We start from the raw sequence: 23,981 nt of genomic DNA, 5'->3' as shown, positions 1-23,981 counted from the left end.
AATGGTACCCATAAGTCGTCAATTTCTGACTTAAATTATGTGGTTGTTAATGTCTGTTGAATGTTTGGGTGGCAAACATCAATGTTTGCTATACGCGAACTTCCGGTCTCGTTACTCCTGTTTTTATAGGCGACGAAGATCGGTCTTCCTATCCGTGTTTTCCTTATTTTCGCTTTTTGTAGCGCAAAACTCTGGTTCCGTTCATGCCTTTTGTACACAAATGCTCAGAATATGTTGCTAAACTGTTATTTTTGGTATATTTGTTGAAAATCGTTACATGTGTCATCTCAAAATAGTCATGAAACCCGAGTGACATGTTCACTGCGCCGCAAATTCTTCGAACGTCGCCATTTTAACTTTCCTATTTTATATGAGATATTTTCATTTATATCTTTTTCGTTTTTTAAGTTATTTAACTAAAATTTTCAGAGATGATTTAAACATAGCAGCAGAGGAAGTCAACGTGACATTGTACAAACACATTATCAGATATTTGAAATATACGTAATTAATTTCAGCCTATTCATAACAAAATGTAAATTATTTGACGTGCGCCGGCAACTCAAACCAATGTCGTTAAAACTGAAAATTTCTAAGTAACAAGCGTATTTTTTTTGTAAATGATTTGTTGTAATGTTAAATAATAAACTTAATGGTTATATGTGTGAATTATTTTCTATTGGCGTTAAAAATGAACCGGCTATAAAATTTGTCACGGACTTTTGGGACAACCCTCGTAAATATTTAAGGCTTGTAGACAGGACGCAATTGGGGATTTCTCGCCAAAATCTGGAGAACCAGAAATAAACCCTCGATAATTCACAATTATCTATATTATATACTATATTATCTAAACAAAACACTGAAAAATACTGGATCTTTCCTCTAAAATCTGTCCGATACTTTAGAATGACAGAAAATAGTCTATAAATATGTCATTAACCAATTTAACAAATCATTACAAACTTGTTCAGTACTAGCAACCTTCATTGATCTATTGAGAAGTTTGGTTTGTCCCGTTTTAAGACCGCTATTAATAGCTATTTACAAATAGAAAATTATTTTTTCTTATTCCCCAATGGAACCAAGAGTCTCACAGAGCAAAGTCAGTTTATAACTTCCGTGTACCTTTTCCCATTTTGCAATTCACGCAGCTGAGTAAGTTATTTTCAGGGTAGTGCAACAGTAGTTTCGTAGTTCAAGAACATGTATGAAGAAATATTCTATTCACTTACAAGCGGATGATGCATGCACAAATCCATAGCTGTGCAATTAAAAACCTTTATAAAGTAGCAGCTGCATATTATTTACTCCTGATCATTTCAATCTGTTTACATACCCTTTTTTATGCATGTTAAAAAGAAGAGGCATTCTATGTTGCAACACTTCAGAGAATTTATCATAAGGATATAAAAAAACACATAATTTTACCATTTATAAATTTTATAAATAAATATTTCATTACAGCTTTAACCCTTTTAATTTATAAGACCTATGTAGATTCACCGTTACATGGTTCATCGGTTGTTAAGATCTTATCCGGAAAAAAATACAATAAGTATTCATAATGGAGTAGCAGGGGATCGAACTGCAACCTCTGGATGTCTTGATTTGCGCATTGCCACTGTACCATTAAGCAGCTCCTATGGCTTTATTCTGTTGGCTAACTAACTTTATATTTGCATCGTCATATCTCCATAATTGCAAATGGACAGTTTCTAAAAAAGGGAAGCTAGTTGGTTCCACTTAAGAAATACACGGAACTTTATTTTGAGCAGTTTCATATAATAGTTCAACTTTCTGCGAATACATTCAGCGCTACTTTTCACATGCTGATAAGGCGACAAATCTTGATATACAAACTTTGCATATGGTATTCTTAGGAATGGCTGCTTAAATAAACTATACAGATTGACGTAGCTTTCATGTTGACCATCAACGTCAACCGTTTGTATAAATCACTTCATGATAAATGGTATACATTTATATCTATTGAAAGGTTTTAGTATCAATGATAAAACTATGTTGTTTACATACTATTCTGGCAGATTCTTAAATCTGTTTTAACACAACACATCTCTGTTATTTTACAGTATGAAAATTGTTTTTAACAAAATAAACGTTCCGGAACAAAATATTATGGTGTCACTTTCAAGTATTACCGTTAAGCAGCAGTTTCGTGTATACGCCATTCTGGGAGCCGATCCAGTGCCATTCACTCTTTAAAAAATCATACATGTTTATTTCATATACACTGTTAATGATAGATTGCAGTTATTAATACATAACATCTTTTATTTCTCTATTTACTTAACTACACAGCTGATAAAATTATGATTATAATAATACTAATACTAGTAAGTCATCAAATATGGTAAATTTTCAGCGACATAAGATATTTTATATCATATAATTATAACACACGTGAAGAACCCACACAAGATGTTCATACAAAGATGGTAAATATTTTGAACAGTTGATATACATATATAAGATATTCAATGTGCTTCATTTTGCACTCCGTAATTTATCACTTCGTAACCTTGTTACCATAACTTAGCTTTGTTTCAAAAATAATCAAAATTAGAAATTATTGCTTTATTAAAAATAACAAAGCTTCCCGGTTGGCCTCTAGTTGGAAATGTTATAAATGTTTTCAATTTTAAATGACTTCGTTATCTATCATTTAGATGCATCTGTTAACTTTGCTATCAATTCTTTATGTTGTGGGAACTGTTCAAGAAGGTCTGCTCTCTTCCCTTCGATCCAATCTTCAAATTCAAAACCTACAACAAGAAATAGTAGAGACAACTGTACAGCATAGTGTATAAAAGTTATATAAAACATTACACTTAGTTTACAGATAACGATATATTATAATCATTAAAGTATCATTATACCCATTTTTGCATAGTGAAGTTGAACTTAATTGACGATATAATTCAACAGATTGATAGCTATATTATATATATCGGACCAACAGCTCATACTGGTGATACTGTAAAATATTAAGGATATAATATAAATCTACCTAAAATATAAAAGACTTTCCAACTTCTTTTTAAAAATTGAACGCTTTATGTAAATGCCCATGGCTATTAACAGAAACTTCTCTTTCATGCAAAATAAATTATAAAATTGAATGAAATAATAGCAAAATATAAACTTATTTTGACTGTCACTTTTCAATCAATATATACCAATAAATGGACATAATGTCACTTTTATAAACAGATGGTGAAAAATATTTCTTAAACGTTTAGATATTTACTCGGTTCCAGTAAATTATCCAAAAACAACTCATTGGACACGGTTTGCAAGACATAACAAAAATCATATTTTCAATAAAATGATATTTTTGCACTTACATTATTTGATGTTATAAAGAATAACAGTACCTGGCATAACTACAGCGCTATACAAACTAAACTTTTCATCTGGAAGAAGCTCAGCGGAATACCACGTGTCATGTGGTACAACAATTTGGGCCACACATTCCTCGTACTTTAATACATCTCCAAGCACGTGACACGAGTGTGATCCGTCATCTTTAATTATGTGAATCTGTAACAGAGAAATCCTCGAGCGTTTACTTTTAAACACAATAAATTTTGATTTATACAGATATATTATAGTCCGAATTTGAAGGAATCTTAAAGCTTATAGACTCACTTTTAATATGTTCATGGAAGAACAATGAGTATAAAGTTTCTTGCTTAAGGAAACAACGACTTGCCTCTGATGTCGGATAGCTGATTGCACAGGCTAATTAGTCATACATGCTATATTCAAAAAGAATGACAAGTCAACATGTATATACATATATTAGGGTTTTTATTTCATAATGTAAACTCTGGAACATGACATGATTTATGTGTATTATAGTGCAAGATACATACAAACTGAGTTTATGTCAAAATGATAGATAACGTATTTGTAAGTCGGCTAGATTTCATAACATTTTATGTGTAAACTGTCACTATATATTTTGGGCTAGATATTCAGTCCAGGGAGTTCGACTTTGGTATTCCACTCGTTCACATGTGTGTTTGTATTTGTATATTAAAAGTATGTAATATTTGTGAGTTCTTCCTCCGTTATGCGACACTGACGGGGTTTGCGACTTTAGATAATTAGATTACTAGTCTGACGCGGAAACCACTCGCCCATGCCGCTACCAAAAAGGGCCGTATTACATGCCAAATTATATTCATTACGAAATAATTTTTATCATACACTTAAATTTATGACATTTCGATGAAATAAAATGTGTATTTTCATTTTCCGTATTTTCACTGTAAAAAATTATTTTCACTGCAGCGAAATATATTTTCCGCATTTTCACTGGTGTCTTGCCGGACTACTCTCTTCCACTTGATGAAAATTCTGTATAATAGAAAAAACTTGAATATCCTCTACATATTGAAGCAAACAAAAGAAATTACCGTGTATATAGTATATATAAACGTCACGATCATCAAGTGAACAGCGACATAAGAAACGTGCAGTGTTATAAATACATTGCAATTTCATAATAACGACTTACCTTCACCCTTCCACCAGCATGCCAGTAAAATCCCTCGTCGGACAGGTGTTTATGCCAATTAACACAATTTGGGGCTGCTAGTAGAAAATATATGCTGGTTCCCGGAGCTCTTGCCCCGCCATGTCTACAAAAAAGTATATATTACCCGACATTTGCTTTAACCCAGCATCTATCCAAATTTACGCAAGTGTTTTACATTCAAGTTGTCTTTTATGTCCAATTAATATTCTTGATTAATACTATGATTGGTATTTATATGAAGCTTCAAATAATATAGTTTTTTTTTCTGTATATTCTTCATTACCTTAATCATAGTATACATATATTGTTCTTTAAAGGCTATAAATATTATGATGACCATTATCGTGACGTCAGCTACTGATGACATCATTATCAACAACATCATCATCACCATCATCATCATCAACAACGACAACAATAATAACAATTAAACCATCATCATTATCATTATCAACAACAATAATAACAACAAAATCATAATCATCAAAATCATCATCAGATTCATCACCATCATCATCATAATTAGCAGCAGCAGAAGCAATGAGAACAGCAGCATGTTTAGTCTTTGTCATTATTATCATTGTTATATTTACCTTGTTTCTGTGGTGAATGTGACCTGTCTATCTCCCTTCCACATTTCCCGGAATGCACCGTATCCACTCGGGTGTGGTACGAGTTTTAACTGTTTCTTTAACCGCTCTATTTCACTGTCTTCTGTCATGATTGTAATTAAAACAAACCTGTGGTACAAACATATTTCTCCGTGTATGTTTATGCTAGTACATGTATTTCTTATAAGGTATCTGTATTTAAAATCAGTATCCATGGCCGCATGGTATTCACACCAGAAGTCATACAGTATGTACGTATGAATAATGCAGTATATTTCCCATTTCATTTTAGTACTAGCAAGGTACGTATATATAAAGTTATAAACGTTTCTGTTACTTAAGATACTGTGTACTAAAATTTGTAAATATTTTGTGGAGTAAAATCCTGGGTAAAGATATATTATGTTATATGTTCACGTTCACTTTAATTTATTTGACGACTATACATGATTATATAATATTACAGTATAAATGACTTGCAAAGAACTCAATTTAAACTTCATCGGTGTTCTTGTTTTATTTAATAAGCAATTCACTCGGCTTTTATTCATATGTAGATTTATATATTTTCAGTACGTAGATCTCTCACTGTTAATCATGAAAATAAACAAACGTTACATATTTTCAAGCTTAAATGATGATCCTTTAAACATAAATATAAGCCTTACCTGTAGAGCCAATTTAATAACCTTTTACCTATCGCTACATATGTTAAGTATCTTAGTGTATTAAACACGTGATGGTTTACACATATGTTATCCGTTGTTTACACCTTAATATTATGTTAACAGTCAAGTTAATACTATGGATTTTAATCTACATACAGAATACATGTCAAGCTTTTACATCTCTTGAGTATAATCTTCAAAACCCTTTTAATGTATCATGGTTGAGTTTATGAGTCGCTCCACTTCTTGACCCGCACCTGTATACATCATGGCTTAAATATCTTTTTTTTTGTGCAAACGTACAACAAATAATCATTGCATATTTTTACGACCTGGAACTTGAATTTCCGCTATTTCGACAACGATTAAAAACTCTTTCAAATACTTTAATAAATAAAACCCTTCACTGTTTTGTGCTACATATTGTTGTAATCGGAACTTTTCGCCGATTATTAGTCGCCGGTAGAAACCGGCGACTATATTTGTAACAGGCATTAAAATCTGACAATAAAAGCATAACAATTACTGAACAATTAAAGACTACAATTGTTTTCAGTAATCTCAAAAAATCAAACATACAATAATGTTGCTCAATGAAATGAAATATTCAAATATTGACATCGTAAAAAGCAACATTACAATTTTTATAAAATGAATTAATGACGTATCCCTATGGATCAGTCATTGAATTTAGGGATGTTTTTCCTTTTTTCAAAGTGTCAAGCGTTGCTATTTTATGATAAATAAATCACGCATGATATTTTAAATTATCTGGTTGTTTGTTTGTTATGAGACTATTCTATCTTTTTTTATCTTATTTATTATAAACAGCTTCTCCCAGAATCACGTGACTACACGTTATATGTTACGGTTATAAAATCTATTAATAGTAACAAATGGCTGATAAGACTGACATACAGGTAACTTGTGAATTGTTGGCAGCTGGTTAAAGTGCAAATCAAAGTAATTTTGTATATGACAGTAGGGGCCGGAATCGTATTGGATACACAGAGAAAACTAATAAACTATCTTTGTATTGATAGTCTATCGCACTGAAAGGCAATTAAACGTTAACTATATCGTATGTAACAACTTCGTCATACTTACCACAAGGCCAACGAGCAGTATTAATTGATATAATTATACATGTAATTATACTTACAATAAAATCGTTAACATTAATCATAATAAGTTATGAAAGCTAACGAAACAGCTCCCGGAAGTCTCGGGTAAATATTGCCAAACAATACTTGCTTATCTAATAATGATAACAGTTTCTTGACAAAATTGCTAAGCAAGTTTGCTTCAAATATGATGTTTTATTATAACATAACATAAATTTATTGCATTACACTCTTTTACAAAGTTTATAGCAAGAAAGATATAATTGTGGCAAGTAGCCTTTTGATACCATCTTTCGAACGGTACCATCTCTCGACCAAAGTGATAAATTTTATATTTGACAAATCAAATTTATGTTGTGCAGCAAGAAATAGTTTTAAAAAGTGACAAGCACTTACATTTGCTTTGTTTTGGCAAAGTTCCATATTTACAGCTTCATTTTGACCATTCTAATAGCAGACGAAAGTTCAATTTTAAGATAATGGCAGCCTACTTTCATTTTTGTAATTGTGTATTTTTGTAAAGTTACCACTTTACTAATGTAGATTTGTGGAATAAGTCAGAACAATAAGAATACTTTATGAACCCATCTTTCAAGAAAATATGAGCGTAATTTTACTGTATTTTTTATTTGTTTTATGAACGTTGACCTAGTTTCTTGATTTATTGTTTTGTTCAATCAAATATTTAATCGAACAAGATAAATCAAGTTGAACACCACTAAATATATTTCTTCTACTGTTCTCAATATGCAATTGATACCATTATCAATGTTGAAAAGGAATAATCAAATTTCGGTTGATATAAGTAAAGCTGCTTGTGATTTGTGAAGCTGTTGTATTAAAAAAGTTAGATGAATTCTCCAGGAATGTGACAAGACATGAAAATAAATGAAAATGTGTTTGTTTTGTTCTATGTTACAGTAGACAATTTAATTAATGCTTATAGTTTCAATATAAATTGTCTCCTATTTCTACAAGTTATTTGTACACTATAAATAACTTGGTTCGATAATTGGTAGCAAGGGGTCAGCTTTGTTCTACTAATCAAGCACCCCAATGAGTTCACGGCAGCCATTTTTAAAGGTCATGTTGACAAATTTTAAGTAGGTCAAAACGGACACATTACATGCCTCTACAATCAAGAACTTTACTAACTTTAAAGACACTTAACATCCTAAAAATAATTACAGTTAAGTGAAATTATTGTTCGAGAGATGGTACAACGAGGCTACATGAAAACGTGTTTATGAATAACATTACTCAACTTATTGTTCCTATTTTCTTTATACTCGAACCATTAAACTGATATTTTCTTTTATTTATGATAATACAATCATATTTCTATCCGGCGACTTGATGCTTTAGCATCAAAATCTCTACTTGTTCATTCTAATCTCGGAATTAATACGGACCGAAAGTAGTTCTTCAACGTGGTTTTAGATGTAAACAAAAACGAACGATGTAATATATTTGACATGCAATGGAAAAAAGTCTATTTCGGTAAATTTTGATTAAAAAATATGTCTGACAATCATAATCAATTTTAAAAACGCCAACTGATGAATAAAAGTTAATGTCATCAGGTTTACTTCCACAATCATAATAATAAGTCAGAGGTACTTGAAACAAACTATTTTTATCCTCTATTTGTATCATAGTTTGGGGACCTTTCTGTTGAAAATGTGTCAGAGTTAAATCGTTTTCATATACATGCACAGTGCGTTAACTGGAGTGCAAGTATAAGTTACCCGCACTCCAGAGCATGCCCATTAATTGATTGGCCCATTTTTGCTGGGGTTTACATAGTGTGACGGCAGACAAAGGGAAAGCGATAGAAATATCATATTCTGATGCTCGTTCATTGGTTACTTTTTCCTGGGGTTTCATATTATGACAACAGGGAACATGTTTTTATGTTTGACTATGATACAAAAGAGAAAGAGCATCAAAACACTCGGCAATCTGATTAATACTCGGGGCTACGCCCCCTCGTACAAATCAGATAGCCTCGTGTTTCGATGCTCTTTCTATTACATAGGCTATATACTATACTTATTATATAGATATACATGTATATTGAACATAAAGTAGTTCCAAGTACCTGTGTAATAAGTATTATTTAAAAAAAATATTTGCTCTTTCATCGTTATGATTGTAAAAGGTATGATGTTCATATAGTGGCAATACCATTAGCATTAGCAAGACACGCAGGTTTAGCCCCATACATAAATTTATATTTTAAGTTCTTTCAAGTATCTTCTTACACTGTTTTATTCTATTTCAGAGTGGCTGAAATCAATTAGAAAATATATGTACTCTCAGTGCTGTGTTATGCCGCATATAGCTCCAAACGAATATAGCTCTCCTGAAATACCTTAATTACTTCAGTGGCAACGAATATAGCTCCGAACAAAGAGAGCGGTATACGTCAAAATGCACAATATTTATGGAAAATGCTTCCCATGTAGATGTGTTTTTTTTTTGTTTTTCATAACATGTTATTTTTATTAAAATTGTACATTATCATGATAGATAAAATCATAATAATCAGCACATCGTCTTCACCATCATCATCATCATCATCATCATTATTATCACAATCATCATCGTCTTCACCATCATCATCAACAACAACATCATCATCATCATTAAGTTGAAATCGTGAATTCGTGAATTTGAAATCATGAATTTTTGAATTTGAAATCGTGAATTCATGAAGTTAAAATCGTGAATTGGTGAAGTTGGAATTGTGAATTATAAAGTTGAAATAGCAAATTGGTGAAGTTGGAATCGTGAATTCATGGAGTTGAATTCGTGAATTGGTGAATTTGAAATCGTGAATTGGTTAAGTTGGAATCGTGAATTCATGACGTTGAAATCGTGAATTTGGTGAAGTTGGAATATTGAATTCATGACAATGAAATCGTGAATTTATGAAGTTGAAATGTCTGCACCGGTCATTCGTACGATAAAGAACTATGCGTGAAAAAGATTTGCTTGCAGTTTCCTTTCTTGTCTAATTAACGCTCTAGTCTGGGAGAGGCATAAACAATTCTTCAAATAAAAAATAGGTACATTTTAGTATTTTAGATATTTACAACATAATATACATTTACTAAGAGTATTCCAATTGAAATTTTCATAAAATGTCATTCACTCATAAATGGTTCTATGAACTAATGTAACTCGAACAATTAATCGTTTGATGAAAATATTCAACACATATCTTCTAGAATCGTAAGTTTGAAGTAATACAAAATGGTTTAACAATTCTAATAAACCAAATCTCATTATTTCAAAAATACCCAGCTGTATGATATATCAGAGAATATCTTAAATATAAACAAAATGTATGTTTTACGTACTAGTCAAACAACGGAAGGAAATGTACAGAAACTTTTGTTTTTTATCCTCACGTTTTTGTGAATTCAGTTTTCTGTTTCACATTCATCACTTCCTATATTTATCGCAGATTAAATAATATTCTTCACATATTTTCATTCTTCTGATTGTTTATGTTCTACCTTGTTTTGTTAAACAACATTCGCCATTGTTTGTAGAACGGAAATCTGAAATCTCTTTCAAGAGATATAATACGATCAGGAGCATCCCAGTAACGAACGTGCATTAATTCGAACACAAGTCTACAAATCTGAAATTATTAAATTTTATCGATATGGTTCATTATAAATGGATCTTGAAGATGAAATATTGATATCTGATTGAATCGGCGTAACGTCTCCACTTATTATTAGACATGTATTGTGTTACCGGTCTGGGGAAAGTCATATTGTCAGAGATAGTTTAAACTTTTTAAGGTCTGATATTGACCGAAACATAAATCTGTAATCGTTTACCACTAACTTAAACAGAGTATATGTGTATCTTTGAAAGACATTTAGGGTTACGGTCTACACAAATGCGAAATCGTAGCAGCAGCCAATCAGAACGGCGCTTACATCTGCGATACACGAGTAAGCTATCAGTTATACAAAAAAGATCACATTCAGTTTATATAAGTAAATAGTAGTTTATATAAGTAAATAATTGGTAGTTTATATAAGTAAATAATTGGTAGTTTATATAAGTAAATAATTGGTTAATTATATATTTCTGTCCTTGCCTCGAGAGACTCATACAATGCGATTCTTTACATTGAATAATTCTCTCTTCAATATCATAGTTTCTTTGATCACGAACGATGCCTTGCCGATGGGTATTGCTGGGAACTGCGTTCAATGAAAGTATCCTTCCATTCATATTTTATTTTCTGTGTATCACAATGTTATGTAATTACGTACCGGTTTTAAGAAAATACTTACATTAGAAGTCATCGTGCAGACGACAAAATCACATTCTGCTAACAATTGAATATCAAGAATTAATCGATGAAGTGATCTCTCGGAGTATCTCGTTTTTAACGTGTGCGCAAATACAGCTGAATCGAAATTGTATTTAAACGTGTAGTTAGGATAACTGCAAAGAAAATAATGTCTGCCATAATACATGATACTTACAGATCAGTAAAAGATAAGAGAAATGACGTACTTATTTCACGACGTCATTTACATAACCTTACGAGACGTCATTTACACTATTTCACGACGTCATTCGTGCTTCATTTTCGACGCCATTCACACACTTTTACATGACCCCATTAACATATTATTACGAAATGTCATTCGTGCCATTTTATTTCGTCATTCGTACGATAATCGTTTGATTTGTCAAACGGTTAAAATACCTATACAAAACTTTGCTACGACTCTTTTTGGTCCGAATCCAAAGTAGGACAAGATGTTATACGGCAGCTAGCTTTTCCCGCTTTTGACAATATAAGAAATAACACTTAAACATTACTTTGAAAGCATGAAAAGTCATCAACCTTCAAGAAATCTTGGTGCACAATAATATTGTTTATTTGAACTTTGCTTTCAAAAGAAACAGTTTTGTTCCTATATGTTGTGTTATTTTAATATATATGTCTACACATAATAATGGATCACCGGTTAAGGAATATATACCATTTAACAGCTGACGTACAGTGTTTCCATTTAATTTACATATCTGAAGAAAAAATAAAAGTAATAGTCACAATAATTCCAAAATAAATAAAATTGTTTAGTAGAAAAAAGTAAAATAGAAAGAGAAAAACCACGTGTCAACACACTTCACAACTACTAGTATTACTGAAAGGAACAACATACATGTACATACAAAAATGTATTACTATTTGTGTATAGGCAACAAGTATGTATACGAGTATTGTGCAAAATTGCAAACAAATAAAAAACCGTTTTATCTTACCTTTCTTTTGCTTTTCTTATAACCATGGGTTCGTCGGTAGCTAGATAAACTCTTCGCTTAACCTTACCGTGTCTTTTCTCGTAGGAGTCGTACCAGGTTCCTACGTGGCTCATATATTCATGCAAAAAGTGATATTTGGCTTCCTTACGTTTATCCGTTCTTCGAACGTGGACACTGTGGAAATGATATATTTAAGTGAAGGATTCTGATTAAAGTACTGTACGAGATAATACATTTATTTAAGTTGTATTTTTTTTTGTTTCTGTTTTCATCAAAGATGAATAAATCGTGATGAAATAGGAACACATTTTATCATTTTTTACGACTATATATTACTTATACAAACGTTTATAAATAACGGACTGTATTTACCAAAAGCAATACTGATTTTATAGTAATATGTTATCTGTCAGAAGTGCTATATTGTTATTTGACTTTTAGCTACAATTTATAATTTTACATGTAAGAAATGAAAAGACTGACAAAAAACATGAAGGTCAAAACAACAAGTCAAATTTCCACATGGCATCTGCCAGTTTTTTCTTAGATGAATGGAGTGATTGATGATAGGGTACAGAACAAATATTATATATTATATACAATAAATGAATAAATAAATAAATAAATAATTGAAAATACTTAATTATACATGTATATGAAATGGTTATCTCAAAAGAAATCAAAGTGAATAAATAACAGTTGACACTGTTGGCTGGCTCTTTTTGTTTGATAAAGAAAATAATTCAAAAAGAAACCAAACTGTTTTACACTTACCCAACTATAGGGTGAGAAAATCGAATTCTCTTTCTTTTGTCATCAATAAATCGCTTTAATGTGTTTTTCTGCCTAGTAAGATAAACTAAGAATTGTCCAACTAACCAACCGGCGGGATTCGAATGCACTCTCGTTATTTTTTTAGTAACGTCATCTGGTATCACAATTGGCAGGTACAAGGAACGTAAATTCATTTTATGAGCACGTGGGATCGTAATCGCTTCCTCTTTTTCATACTTTATTTTTCTTAAATCTGGAAAGATATGAAGTAGTTCTAAAAAATAATGTATGAACGCAAATGAGTGAAGTTAACATGTTGTGAAATTGTTTCAATAGGTTAGATAACAAAACAGACAGATTCCATGTATGTTAGGTTAACTTATATATTGCTCGGTACTGTTCTGTACCGTAACGTACTGAAGTGACGGTAATGAATACGTGGCTGCACTGCACTTTGTAATACTGTGCTCAAATTCCGGTTTTATTTCTTTGATTGTATTGTATGGTACTGTTAATCATGAATTGATTTGGAATTGTATGGTATTGGAACAAGTATAATATGATATGGGAAGTTCGTATTGGCATGGCACCCGAAACCAGCTAAAATATGAATAAATTTATAATGCATTATAAACATTATGCTTATTTTTTCCGTCGTGAAATTGATGTTAATTAGGTACATTATATATATTTCAAAAGCTTTACTTAAATGTAGTCAATGACAAAAAATTAATAATTAAAATGGTTAGGACAAAATATAAAAACTGCCTAAAATGTAAAAAGACTGCCCCACTCTTTCCGTCGATTGAGTTTTTGAGGATATTTATAAAAGTAGTCACGTAGTTTATTGATTATTTTTTCTTTGTGAAGAATACAAACATGAAGGAGGAACTGTTACACGAAGGATGTAGTTCTTTTGTGTTCTTGTGATAACTGTCACGAGGTTTGTCAGAAAACTTTTGTATAAACCACAGATGTACTCGTCAAAATGATCATTTTCATCTTTAAAAAATAATTTTCAGGTACTAAATTTAACTTAAATGATTAAACTTGCCTTACATCTTGTATTATGAGTCAAATACTAATTTATTGTCCATTTTCAGCGCCTCTTGTTTAAAATCTGGTAGATTTGGGTAAATTTTCCAAATAATTTGCAATGTCGCACGTATTGACCTGTTAATAATGCAAAGTTGCAAACGTAAAGCCGCGGCAAATTATTGCCCGATTTTTCAAATGTCCTTGAGTATTTTTAGAACGTTCAAAATGCCCTAGAGTTCTTGTGATAACTTTGTTACCACTAGTGTGCTTCTTGCGCTAAATCACTACACGTTTAAGCGTTTTTAATTATTCAATGAGGTTAATCTTTAAAGTTTAATGTAGCACCTAAAACTACTTTTTTAAATGAAAATGATCTTTTTTGACGAGTGTTTCACTATTATATAAGAAGAATTCTGATAAACTGCGTGACAGTTATCACAAGAACCCCTGATACGTTATCATAAGAACTCAATCCCTCGTGTAACAGTTCCTGCCAAACAATAAACGCAAAATCTAGGTCACTACGATATAATTGTATTGTTTATTTTCCATGTCACGGCGGTGTATATATATATATATATTAAATAGAAATGAGAGAATATATGCACGCATACCACCACATCGATATGCCTGTCCAATTACGGCACAGCGCCTAGCAGAACAGTCATGAAAGCATAGCCACTGCCCATCCACCATGTTCTATACAGTCACAAACTGCACTGCACATTGAAACAGGCTCAAAATTCGCATATATAGAGTTTGTTCTCTGTTATCATGTCTCACAAATCAACAATGACATTTTTATTGTCTTCTTCACTGATTGGGACCAGAGAACTATATATCTATTTCCGAAAATCAACTGGATCCCGTAAGATCAAGTAGATCCGAAGGATACAATGAATGTAGACAGATAAAGTAAATATAAAGGGAGATAATTAAATTCAATACAGTTATACTTTCCCCTACGTGGGATCACTTAAGATACAAGTGTGCAGATAAATTATTATAGAAATGAGAGAATATATACACACATAAAACCACATCGATATGCCAGTCCAATTACGGCACATCGCCTAGCAGAATAGTAATGAAAGCATAGCCACTGCTCATCCACATCATATATATATATATATAGTTGTCTAACTACCGTCATATGGGTCATTTCGTCAAAATCTGACTCACGTTGTGGTATATGGGTTATCAATATTTTGATCCATAACACGCCAGTGTTTTAGAAGCAAAATTTAATTGTAAATAACATTAATCGAATTAATAAGAAAAAAAAGAGTGTTTTTCATGACCCACAAGTATCTATAATCAAAGCACTGAAAGTACTGGAGTGTCGATTGTGTTGTGAAATATATAACCTTTCACAGCCCGAGTCTGTTTATTGATTACGCCATTTATTTTCGTTGCAGAACAGATATGGTAGTATTTCCCACTGTTTTAAGCATAATATATATCACCCTTAATTGGCACCCCCTACTGTTTTGTAATATATCACACTTCCCAATATACAGTATACACAGCTCCCAATATACAGCTCGTTAACTTCCAATAAAGTGCAAGCCCCTTCTGTGTGTCCATATCCCACTGTTTTATGAGGGGCTGGGATACATGGTTTGTTAACTATTTAAGGCTAATGAATTTATGTTTTAACAATTGACCAATTTTAATCACAAAGATACTTTCAACATCTCTATCTTTGGCACCTCTTTCTATATAATTATCATGTTATGGATTTTGTGTTTGTTTCTTCTAGTTTTTTTTAAATAGTATTTTTATTTGATGTGTGAAACATTCCTATACAGTTGCAAAGCTTACTACTTCTCTATAATGCATCATAAGAACAAGATAAGTTTAGTATTACTGTAAAAAGAATTTTTAGTTCAATTCTGTAACATCCGTCCCCTTCTGTACCCTTAGTTTGTAACCACAGAATAACAAAAGATTATATTTGTTATAAATTCATATAAGCTTAAGTATTATCTTAATAAACTCATAGGTCCACTTGATGTTAAAAAATAAAATATAAATTGTATTTCAAAGTAAATAATTTTGTTTTCAGAGCAAAAAATACTGATTTTTTTTTCAAAATTAAGGAATTTCGTGTTCACAAATAATATTTTTTTTATAAATACATCAATTCAGTGCTTTATTTCTGTTATTTCTTCATTTTTCATTGTAGATTTGGTGTTTTAGTGTAAAAACCCTTTCCAGTTACAGTTTATGCGAGATTTAATAAGCATCTTATATAGGGGGACGGATGTTACGGGGACGGATGTTACAGACAACTTTTATAGTATTGTATTTTTTTTCTCATAAACATAGAAATTGGCATTTTTTATAACATTTTCATTGTAAAGCTATCATTAAGCACCAGAAACATTGTTTTTTATGAGTATTGTTTTATAATTGGATATTTTATGAGAGGGGGGCGGATGTTACAGTTTTTTCATCACAAATTTTTTTTTACCACTAAAATGCCTATTTTGGTAAAAATGTTTGAAAATTTGAATTGAAAACACTTAATATATGTTTTTAATTCATATTTCATTAGATTGAGACAATAAAGTACTATTTTATTTGTAATTGCTTAAAGGTATACTTGTTTGCTTAACAACTGAATTTTGAAAAAACTGATGCATTACAAAAGTCTGATTTTACTAAAATCATCTTAACGATAAAAACCAGGATGATGTATACCAAGTATTATATATCACTGGAAAGGTTATTAAATTTTCTATGTGCATGTAAAAAAAATTAAGTGATAAATTAAAACAGATAATAGCGGTGTTTATTCTAAAAACACCAAAAAAAAAAAAAAAGATGCTAACACATTACATGTAAAATTGGACATTTTTAGGGTATAAAAATGTCTGTATCTTTATTTTGGGTAATGCTATCACAAAAAAATTTGGGGCACATTTGCTTTATAGTAAGTTCTATATAAAAACACAAAAAAATAATAGAAAATGCAATATGTTTTTTGAAAAGCCTGCATTACATGTATTTTTGAAAAATTGGCTCATTTACTGTGCAGCAGGCAATTTGATAATTTCACAGTGAAAATGATCCAAATTTCAAACTTTTCAATGACGAGACTACTTTTTAAAGATTTTCCCCATGTGGTACCTTAATATCATTTTTGCTGACAATTCTGACATTCTCAGGACTGTTTCAAGACTAACCTATCCAAATAATATTCCTCTGAATAAAACAAAATTAATTTTCCTTAAAATACACAACTTTTAAAAATGGCCGCCACTTACATTTCACAAAGCCAGGTCATACATAAATTGCCTGAGTAACAGAAATAAGGTGGGATGGTGTGACTTTTTCTTCTAGAATTGTTTGTTTTTATTATTAAAACAAGCGATTATTCATATTTTTTTAATAAAATAAATAAAATCATTGCTATTCAACGTTGATTGTCAAACTTTTTGTTCAGCCCAAGACTCCTGTATTTATGAATAATTGGACTTAAATTCAACTAAAATTGATGTTAACAGTGGGGAAAACAGATTTAATAATTATTAAAGTTAATATTGAGGAAATTTCATTAGCATAAAATAAAAAGACACTTTATTGTTTGTTGTGTAAGATGTATAATTTTATATCATTGAGGGACTTTTAAATAACAGTGTTCTCACTCGTGAGAATAATGTTTTTACAGCTCACTTGATGATATAAAATTTCATCTTACACACTAACAATCAAATACAGTTGACTCTCAACAAGTCAAAATCGCTTTACTCAAAATTCCGCCTTAGTCGAATAATTTCTAAAGTCCCGTCAAATTTCCTTCTTTATCTTTGTATTTTAACTCCGCTTATGTCAAATTTTATCCTCTATAGATTTGCATTTTTTAAAAATAAAAACATGTCTAGTCACTTCCTTCATTTGCTTCAGGTAAGGTCTCGGACACTTTGTTTCTTGCTTTCCTTCCCCCATCGCGGTCCCACGCCCAAGCCAGCCACTTTGAAACCTTTATTTCAATATCCTTCCTCGTCGCAGTCTTTGTCGGCAAGTTCCTTTGGACACATTCTATAAAACAAGCATCCTTATCCTTAAAGAATGAAATGAAATGCAGTGAAATGTAGGTATTGAAACCATTCAAAGGTCATAAGTCACCTTGTAGCATTTTGAGCATAAAATTGGAATATAAACTAATTCTAGTATGTTTTAACAAATATAGATGTTTGTGTCCCGGTTTTACATAGCTTTTAACAATATTTCTGTGATATCGCTGCAGTCAGTTGTAAGCTGAGATCATCTTATCGGTGTATCAGTAAAGAATGTTAAGGTAAGCAAATAACTTGCTATACAGGAAGGTGATTTCTGCTTATATTATGCATCACAACACAATGCATGGGATCAAAACCACACAGCATGTAAAATATTCTCTCTTATTAATTTCCATAAAAGCTAATCAAGCATTTTCTTTCATTAAAGCGATACCTGAAGACACAATAACAAGATCTTGGATAATATATCTATTTTGAAGCCTTATTTAAAGACACCACTTTGCAAATTCGCAATATATCACTTACTATACAATATATTCAGTATCTAGAGGCCCCCAAATGTTTTCTTCCCTTTCAGCCCCTTCATATTGAACATTCTTGCCAGTTCATTTGACATGGTTTCTATCATCTAGCGGTCAACAGTTTCCCGCACAACTGCCCCACCAAACATTGAGAGGAACCGCACCTTAAATAAAGCAGAACATAAACTTTTTTTAATGTTAATTTTAACACTACTAATTTTCAAAATTTGTGATGCGCTGCAAGTCACCAAATGACAAATAATTGTCAACTGGACCTCAAATACATGATCTGCCAAGAAAACTGTTTGAATTGACAAATTAAAAGACCTTTCCTCATATATTTACAGCCTAAGTGACTTGTGCCTTTTTGTTTGTCCCCTCCACCGAGTGTAATGGGGCACATTATCATTGTTGTTTTTTTAACACGAGTTTATACAGTATGAACAGAATAATTTTTGATATTATAATAACAGCGCAATTCCTGGATTTTGTGGGTACTAGTCATTTTCCTGGTATTTTGAAAGCTGCCAGCATTTTGACTAATGAATCGACTGTCTTGTCTTAATAATCAATGTTGAAAACGAGGCCAACTGCCCATGTCTTGTGCTCATGGCTATTATAGCATATCTAAATAATAAGATAACTGTTTCAATATGAATCAAAAAATTAAAACAAGCCAGTTTTTAATTCCGAAAGTAATGCAGTAAAGTGTTTGTCCATTGTGCAATATTGTCCTACATAAGTATAGCAGAATGATAATACATTATCATCAAGTGCTAACCACAGACCATTATGTTATTTCGCATATAAGCCAGTGGATATGAGGTATACTTTTTTCAGTTACTAATGGTGCAATAATTACATGACTAACACTATGCTTACCACAGATGACAGCTTTGTCTTATCTCCCAGAAGCTCATCGAATGTTTCCATCTGCTAAGGAGAACGAATAGGGAATGAGATATCTTCAGGAAGCTGCAGCGGTTGGTCATCTGCTGCTGACCTTGACAACAATTGCTACATCATCCTCTTAATTTCACTATTCTCCTCCCGCATTGTCTCCAAGACTCAGAGAATCTGTGTAACAGCAGCTGCAAAAAAGGATTCATAATTCTAGGCTTTATACTTTTAGAGCTATGTGAATTACAAATGAAAAAAATCCAGTATTTTAAATTTTTCCTTGGCTTTAACAGTAATTAACGCTAAAATCTCAAAAGGATTGTTGAGTGTGCAAGGTCACAAAATGTGAAAATGATAAGAAATCATGAATTAAACTTAAAATATTTTTGAGCTAGGCATGTCATGGGGTGAAAATAAACATTTTTGACTATTCCAAGGACCGTAACTTTGGATAACAGTTGTGGGGTCAGACAAGAATAGGCGAACATTAATTCACATCATGATAAAGACTAACACAAGTAATCATCAATTTCTTTTGATTTTTTTTTTAACTAGGGGCGTCATAAGGTGAAACCTTCCATTTTTGGCTGTGTCACTCAATCCAGCTTGTTACAACATTTATTGGCTTGTTTTGAGGATAGAACATTTAATAAGTATGTACTGTAATGAATATATTTACAGCTCTGAAGTTTATACTTACTGGGCCCAATAATCTGCCCACGGGAGGGCGTATCAGAAGCACCTTGTATTAGAGAAGCACTTTGCACATCACAGCTGGCCTCTCGCAATGCCTGTGCAGATAAGCAGATAGGCGGAGGTGAAAGTAGGCTTCGTGCCTGTTTGGGCGTTGTTGCTTTGTCAATAACTTGTGATGGCCTACTCTCGGTGTCTGTCTCATTCTCATCAGTGTCACTATCTGATTCATACAGCCTTTTTGATGGCCTATTGACAATAAAATGAAAATACATTAATAAGTAGTTAAAAAATACATATACATTAAGTGAGTTATTGCACCAAGTGACAATATGATTATGACCTGTACACGGCTGACAAACATGTATTAGTCTATGTTTACGTACCAAATTGTTGTGCCGCAATTTATTCTACCAAGGATTTTTAGCACGAATGCGCTCGTTTCCTGATAGGATTATTTCATGAACAGGAAGGGCTAGAGACTTGGAGTTGGTCTCCTTTGGAAGCTTATTATACAAATGTGAAATAATGATAAAAGATTTTTTAATTGTCTGGACAATTGTTTTCACAACGGCCCGGGTAGTGAATCCCTTGCTCGTAGGCTCGAATCTAGAGTTTCCGGCCTTCTCTTAACTTATAGTATGTTTTTAAAGGGGGTCATAATTTACATTTTTTTTGGTTTTCGAATTTTTAAGATGAACACAGGTTTAATTATCTATCAGGTCATATTTTTTCTTCTGAGGTCCGATACTCATGCCTGTGCAACAGCTAGAGGGCTTGGTTGGTACTTGGAAAAAATACTTGAATTTGTAAAAATAAGTATTTGTATTCAATATTTTAAAATGCTTATGAATGAAATGTTGGTACAAAATGGAAGGGACTTCTAAGGCTAGGGGGGTGGGGGACACTGGATTTCAAATGATGGTGTCACTTTAAAAAAAGATCTCTTAAAATTTAGTCTAGATAGAAACAACATTTTTAAAATGTTAGTGTCGACTCCGTCACAGTTAAGTAATTCAACAATAACAACTATACACATGCATAGGTCAGCTAAAGTGCCTAAGAGTCAGGGCGTAAATTCTAGAAAATGTCGCAAATTAAACGACTATTGGGAAATTACATGGCAAAGGCAAAACCAAAAACTAAACAGCCTTTACAGCTTACCTACACACACAATAAACATGTAATGATATAATATGAAAAGTCGTTATACGAAATCGTGGTTAAATGCTCGGAATCGAAAAGAAATATTTTTTTCGTGTACAATTTTACAATTTAAATACACAATTTTATTTTAAGCGGCAGCGGAAATCACGTCTGCACGTGCTCGAAATAAATTTTTTCATCAAAAACTGATTTTTATAAATTATTTCTGAATTTATAGTCTAAAAACACATTTTTATATTTAAATAATAAAAATTAAAACCAATATAAAAACTTAACAAATTAATTTCTCGCACCTGCTCAGGCAAAGCCGCATGCTAATATTTATCGGGTTGCCCAAATGGGACCCATATGGGTCCCTCATGGCTTGTATAAATGTTTAAAATAATGCTACGATTTTATATAAGATAATAGCAATTTATGCCAAGGTGGTCACACTATAGCTCAAAGTAAACGAGTTCTAAAGAAATAAATAAAAGAAAAATCGTTTTTCCTTAAAGTGCTGGAATATGGTACGCATATGGGTCTAATATATAGGCGTACCCAAATGGACTTGCCAATATTGGATCCATATAGGTCCAATATGGGCATACCCATTAGCTTGCCTAGATATAGCCCATATGGGTCCCATATATGCATGTTTGCTGGGTATGTATTATTCAGTACAGTACCTCCAAAATCTGCATATTCTGCACATATGTCAATAAGTATACACATTGTGACAATAAGAAATATTTAAGGTTAAATGTGGTAAATACTCTGTGATTACTTCTCACATTTACTTGATATTAATAACCAATACTCGTTACATTAAAAAGCATACTAGTGACACCGGCGAGCAACTCCAAAGCAATACTCGTTAAACTGACATGTTTATTTATTCTCAAAATGCACTGTCATCTGAAATTTTATTGTTGTCAGATTGAACGTTTACCTTGAATTTACCTTTGTTCATAGTCTTGAAATGGGAGGAAAGTCCTCGTAATATCGAGCAATATCCGGCGGTAAAGGCTCCCACGTTTACATTTTTTTGTAAACCTTTACATGATTGCTAAGAACCGAATCGATACCGTTTAAACGGTGGTACTTCTTAATGCACTATACTATACCATGTATTCGAGTCGCCAAATGATGACTTACTCTCTATACAAGTAAATAATGTTCAGTGCTCATCACGATTTAGGCGGCACACATTTTTTTGCATTGTATCCGCATTTCGTTATTTAAAAGATCAAAGAAAAATCAACTTTAACAAAAATGAATTATGTCACAAGCGATTATTGCACGGTGATGGTGTGTGGTCCGGGTTGTAAACACCCATTTTCCATTTTTACTTTGATAAACCAATTAGTATAGATAAAATCCATGATTACAGGAAATTATTAAGATAATTTGTAAGACAATATGGTCATCTCGAATAAACGGTAAAAAATATCATAACCGTTTATGAATGAAAATCGAAACGAATCCGTTTAAAAGTGTAACCGTGGGGGCCTTACCGGCGGTACGGTATTCCTCAGTGGAACTAGTTTTGTTGCTCTATGTTGAATTATGTATCTTTGTTTCATGTGTTCATACCTTTCATTGTTTTACGTTTTCATGTCATAATTTATATACCTTTTCTAATTGAAATTGTTATTGATGAAAGTGTGTGAGGGAAGAATTTACAGTTCATAAATGTTTAGGCTACTGGTTGGGGACCACCAAAACCGGACAACCACCAAAACCCGGACGGCCCTGAAAATGCTTAATTTAGTATTTTCTTTGTTCAGTGGTTGTCACTTTTTTATCAACAATAAATGCATGTTTCTTCTAAAAATAAATAAATAAAATTTATTTCAACCACCGTAAATGGTAATATAATTTTAATGGCTATTTCAAGAATGTTGACGTTGAAATTTGGGGGGTCAAGAAAACAATGCCTGACCTCATATACCATCTATAATCATTTGCAGAGTAAACAATAGAATTTCCAAAACTTCAGCATTTGTTTCTGAATCATTGTCTATCATGATAAAAATTAAAACACCCAAGCTGTTATCTGAATTAAATAACGTCATGTACATAAATGTCCGGACACATGGTACTGTAGTTGTAGACAATTGAGGTAATTTTGATACCTCCTTGTCGAGCCTCAGATATAAGTGTCAATACAATCAGACAAACAAGTTTGTTAGTTAGGGGAAGAACCTAGCTGAACCTTGTCAATTTTTTTGGTCTCTAGGTTAAAACTTATGAAACCTGTACAGAAAAATGTTCAAAAAGTGTCCGCGGTTGATGGTCCCTGACCCTGTTGTATTAATCACAACATCTCATCTTAACAAAGATATTGAACATACAGACCTTTTCAATTATTTTTAGTATATGTGATCTACCGCCGGATGTTCATCAACTAAACAATCTTAAGTGATTTCTTTTTTGTTGCGGACCGAGTTGGTTTAGTGCCGAGTGGACACTTATCTTATACCTCTTCGTACACATTGATAAGATAAGATAAGTTTTATTTCAAGTCGGCAAGCTTTCAACAGTACAACATAAGCTCTAGGAGCTTTTATAACCGACTGTATATAACATAAAGTATAAGAT

General features: G+C 32.0%; 2 protein-coding genes and 1 long non-coding RNA gene across 3 annotated transcripts; all 3 read right to left on the bottom strand.

Annotated features, from left to right (window-relative positions):
• Nucleotides 1–2,257: 2,257 nt before the first annotated feature.
• LOC132758167 (uncharacterized) lies at nt 2,258–5,991 on the bottom strand. Its single transcript, XM_060749707.1, has 5 exons — nt 5,847–5,991; nt 5,161–5,307; nt 4,547–4,670; nt 3,399–3,564; nt 2,258–2,786 (listed from the first exon to the last, which is right to left on the bottom strand). Exons 2-5 carry the CDS (start codon nt 5,286–5,288, stop codon nt 2,683–2,685), a joined length of 522 nt encoding a protein of 173 aa, XP_060605690.1. The 5' UTR covers nt 5,289–5,307; nt 5,847–5,991; the 3' UTR covers nt 2,258–2,682.
• A 4,061-nt stretch (nt 5,992–10,052) lies between these two features.
• LOC132758173 (alpha-(1,6)-fucosyltransferase-like) lies at nt 10,053–13,299 on the bottom strand. The gene is made up of 4 exons (XM_060749720.1): nt 13,052–13,299; nt 12,278–12,451; nt 11,293–11,446; nt 10,053–10,622 (listed from the first exon to the last, which is right to left on the bottom strand). Exons 1-4 carry the CDS (start codon nt 13,243–13,245, stop codon nt 10,491–10,493), a joined length of 654 nt encoding a protein of 217 aa, XP_060605703.1. The 5' UTR covers nt 13,246–13,299; the 3' UTR covers nt 10,053–10,490.
• A 3,830-nt stretch (nt 13,300–17,129) lies between these two features.
• LOC132758172 (uncharacterized) lies at nt 17,130–20,662 on the bottom strand. The gene is made up of 4 exons (XR_009629544.1): nt 20,239–20,662; nt 19,521–19,729; nt 18,643–18,802; nt 17,130–18,136 (listed from the first exon to the last, which is right to left on the bottom strand). It is a non-coding gene; the product is annotated as an uncharacterized LOC132758172 (long non-coding RNA).
• Between the last annotated feature and the right edge of the window lie 3,319 nt (nt 20,663–23,981).

The sequence above is a fragment of the Ruditapes philippinarum genome, unplaced genomic scaffold (assembly GCF_026571515.1).
Source record: "Ruditapes philippinarum isolate M1 unplaced genomic scaffold, ASM2657151v2 ctg4086_1_1_1_1, whole genome shotgun sequence".
NCBI classification, from domain to species: Eukaryota; Metazoa; Mollusca; class Bivalvia; order Venerida; family Veneridae; genus Ruditapes; species Ruditapes philippinarum.
The sequence above is the reverse complement of the archived record's forward strand: the minus strand, read 5'-3'. Positions and strand labels throughout refer to the sequence as shown.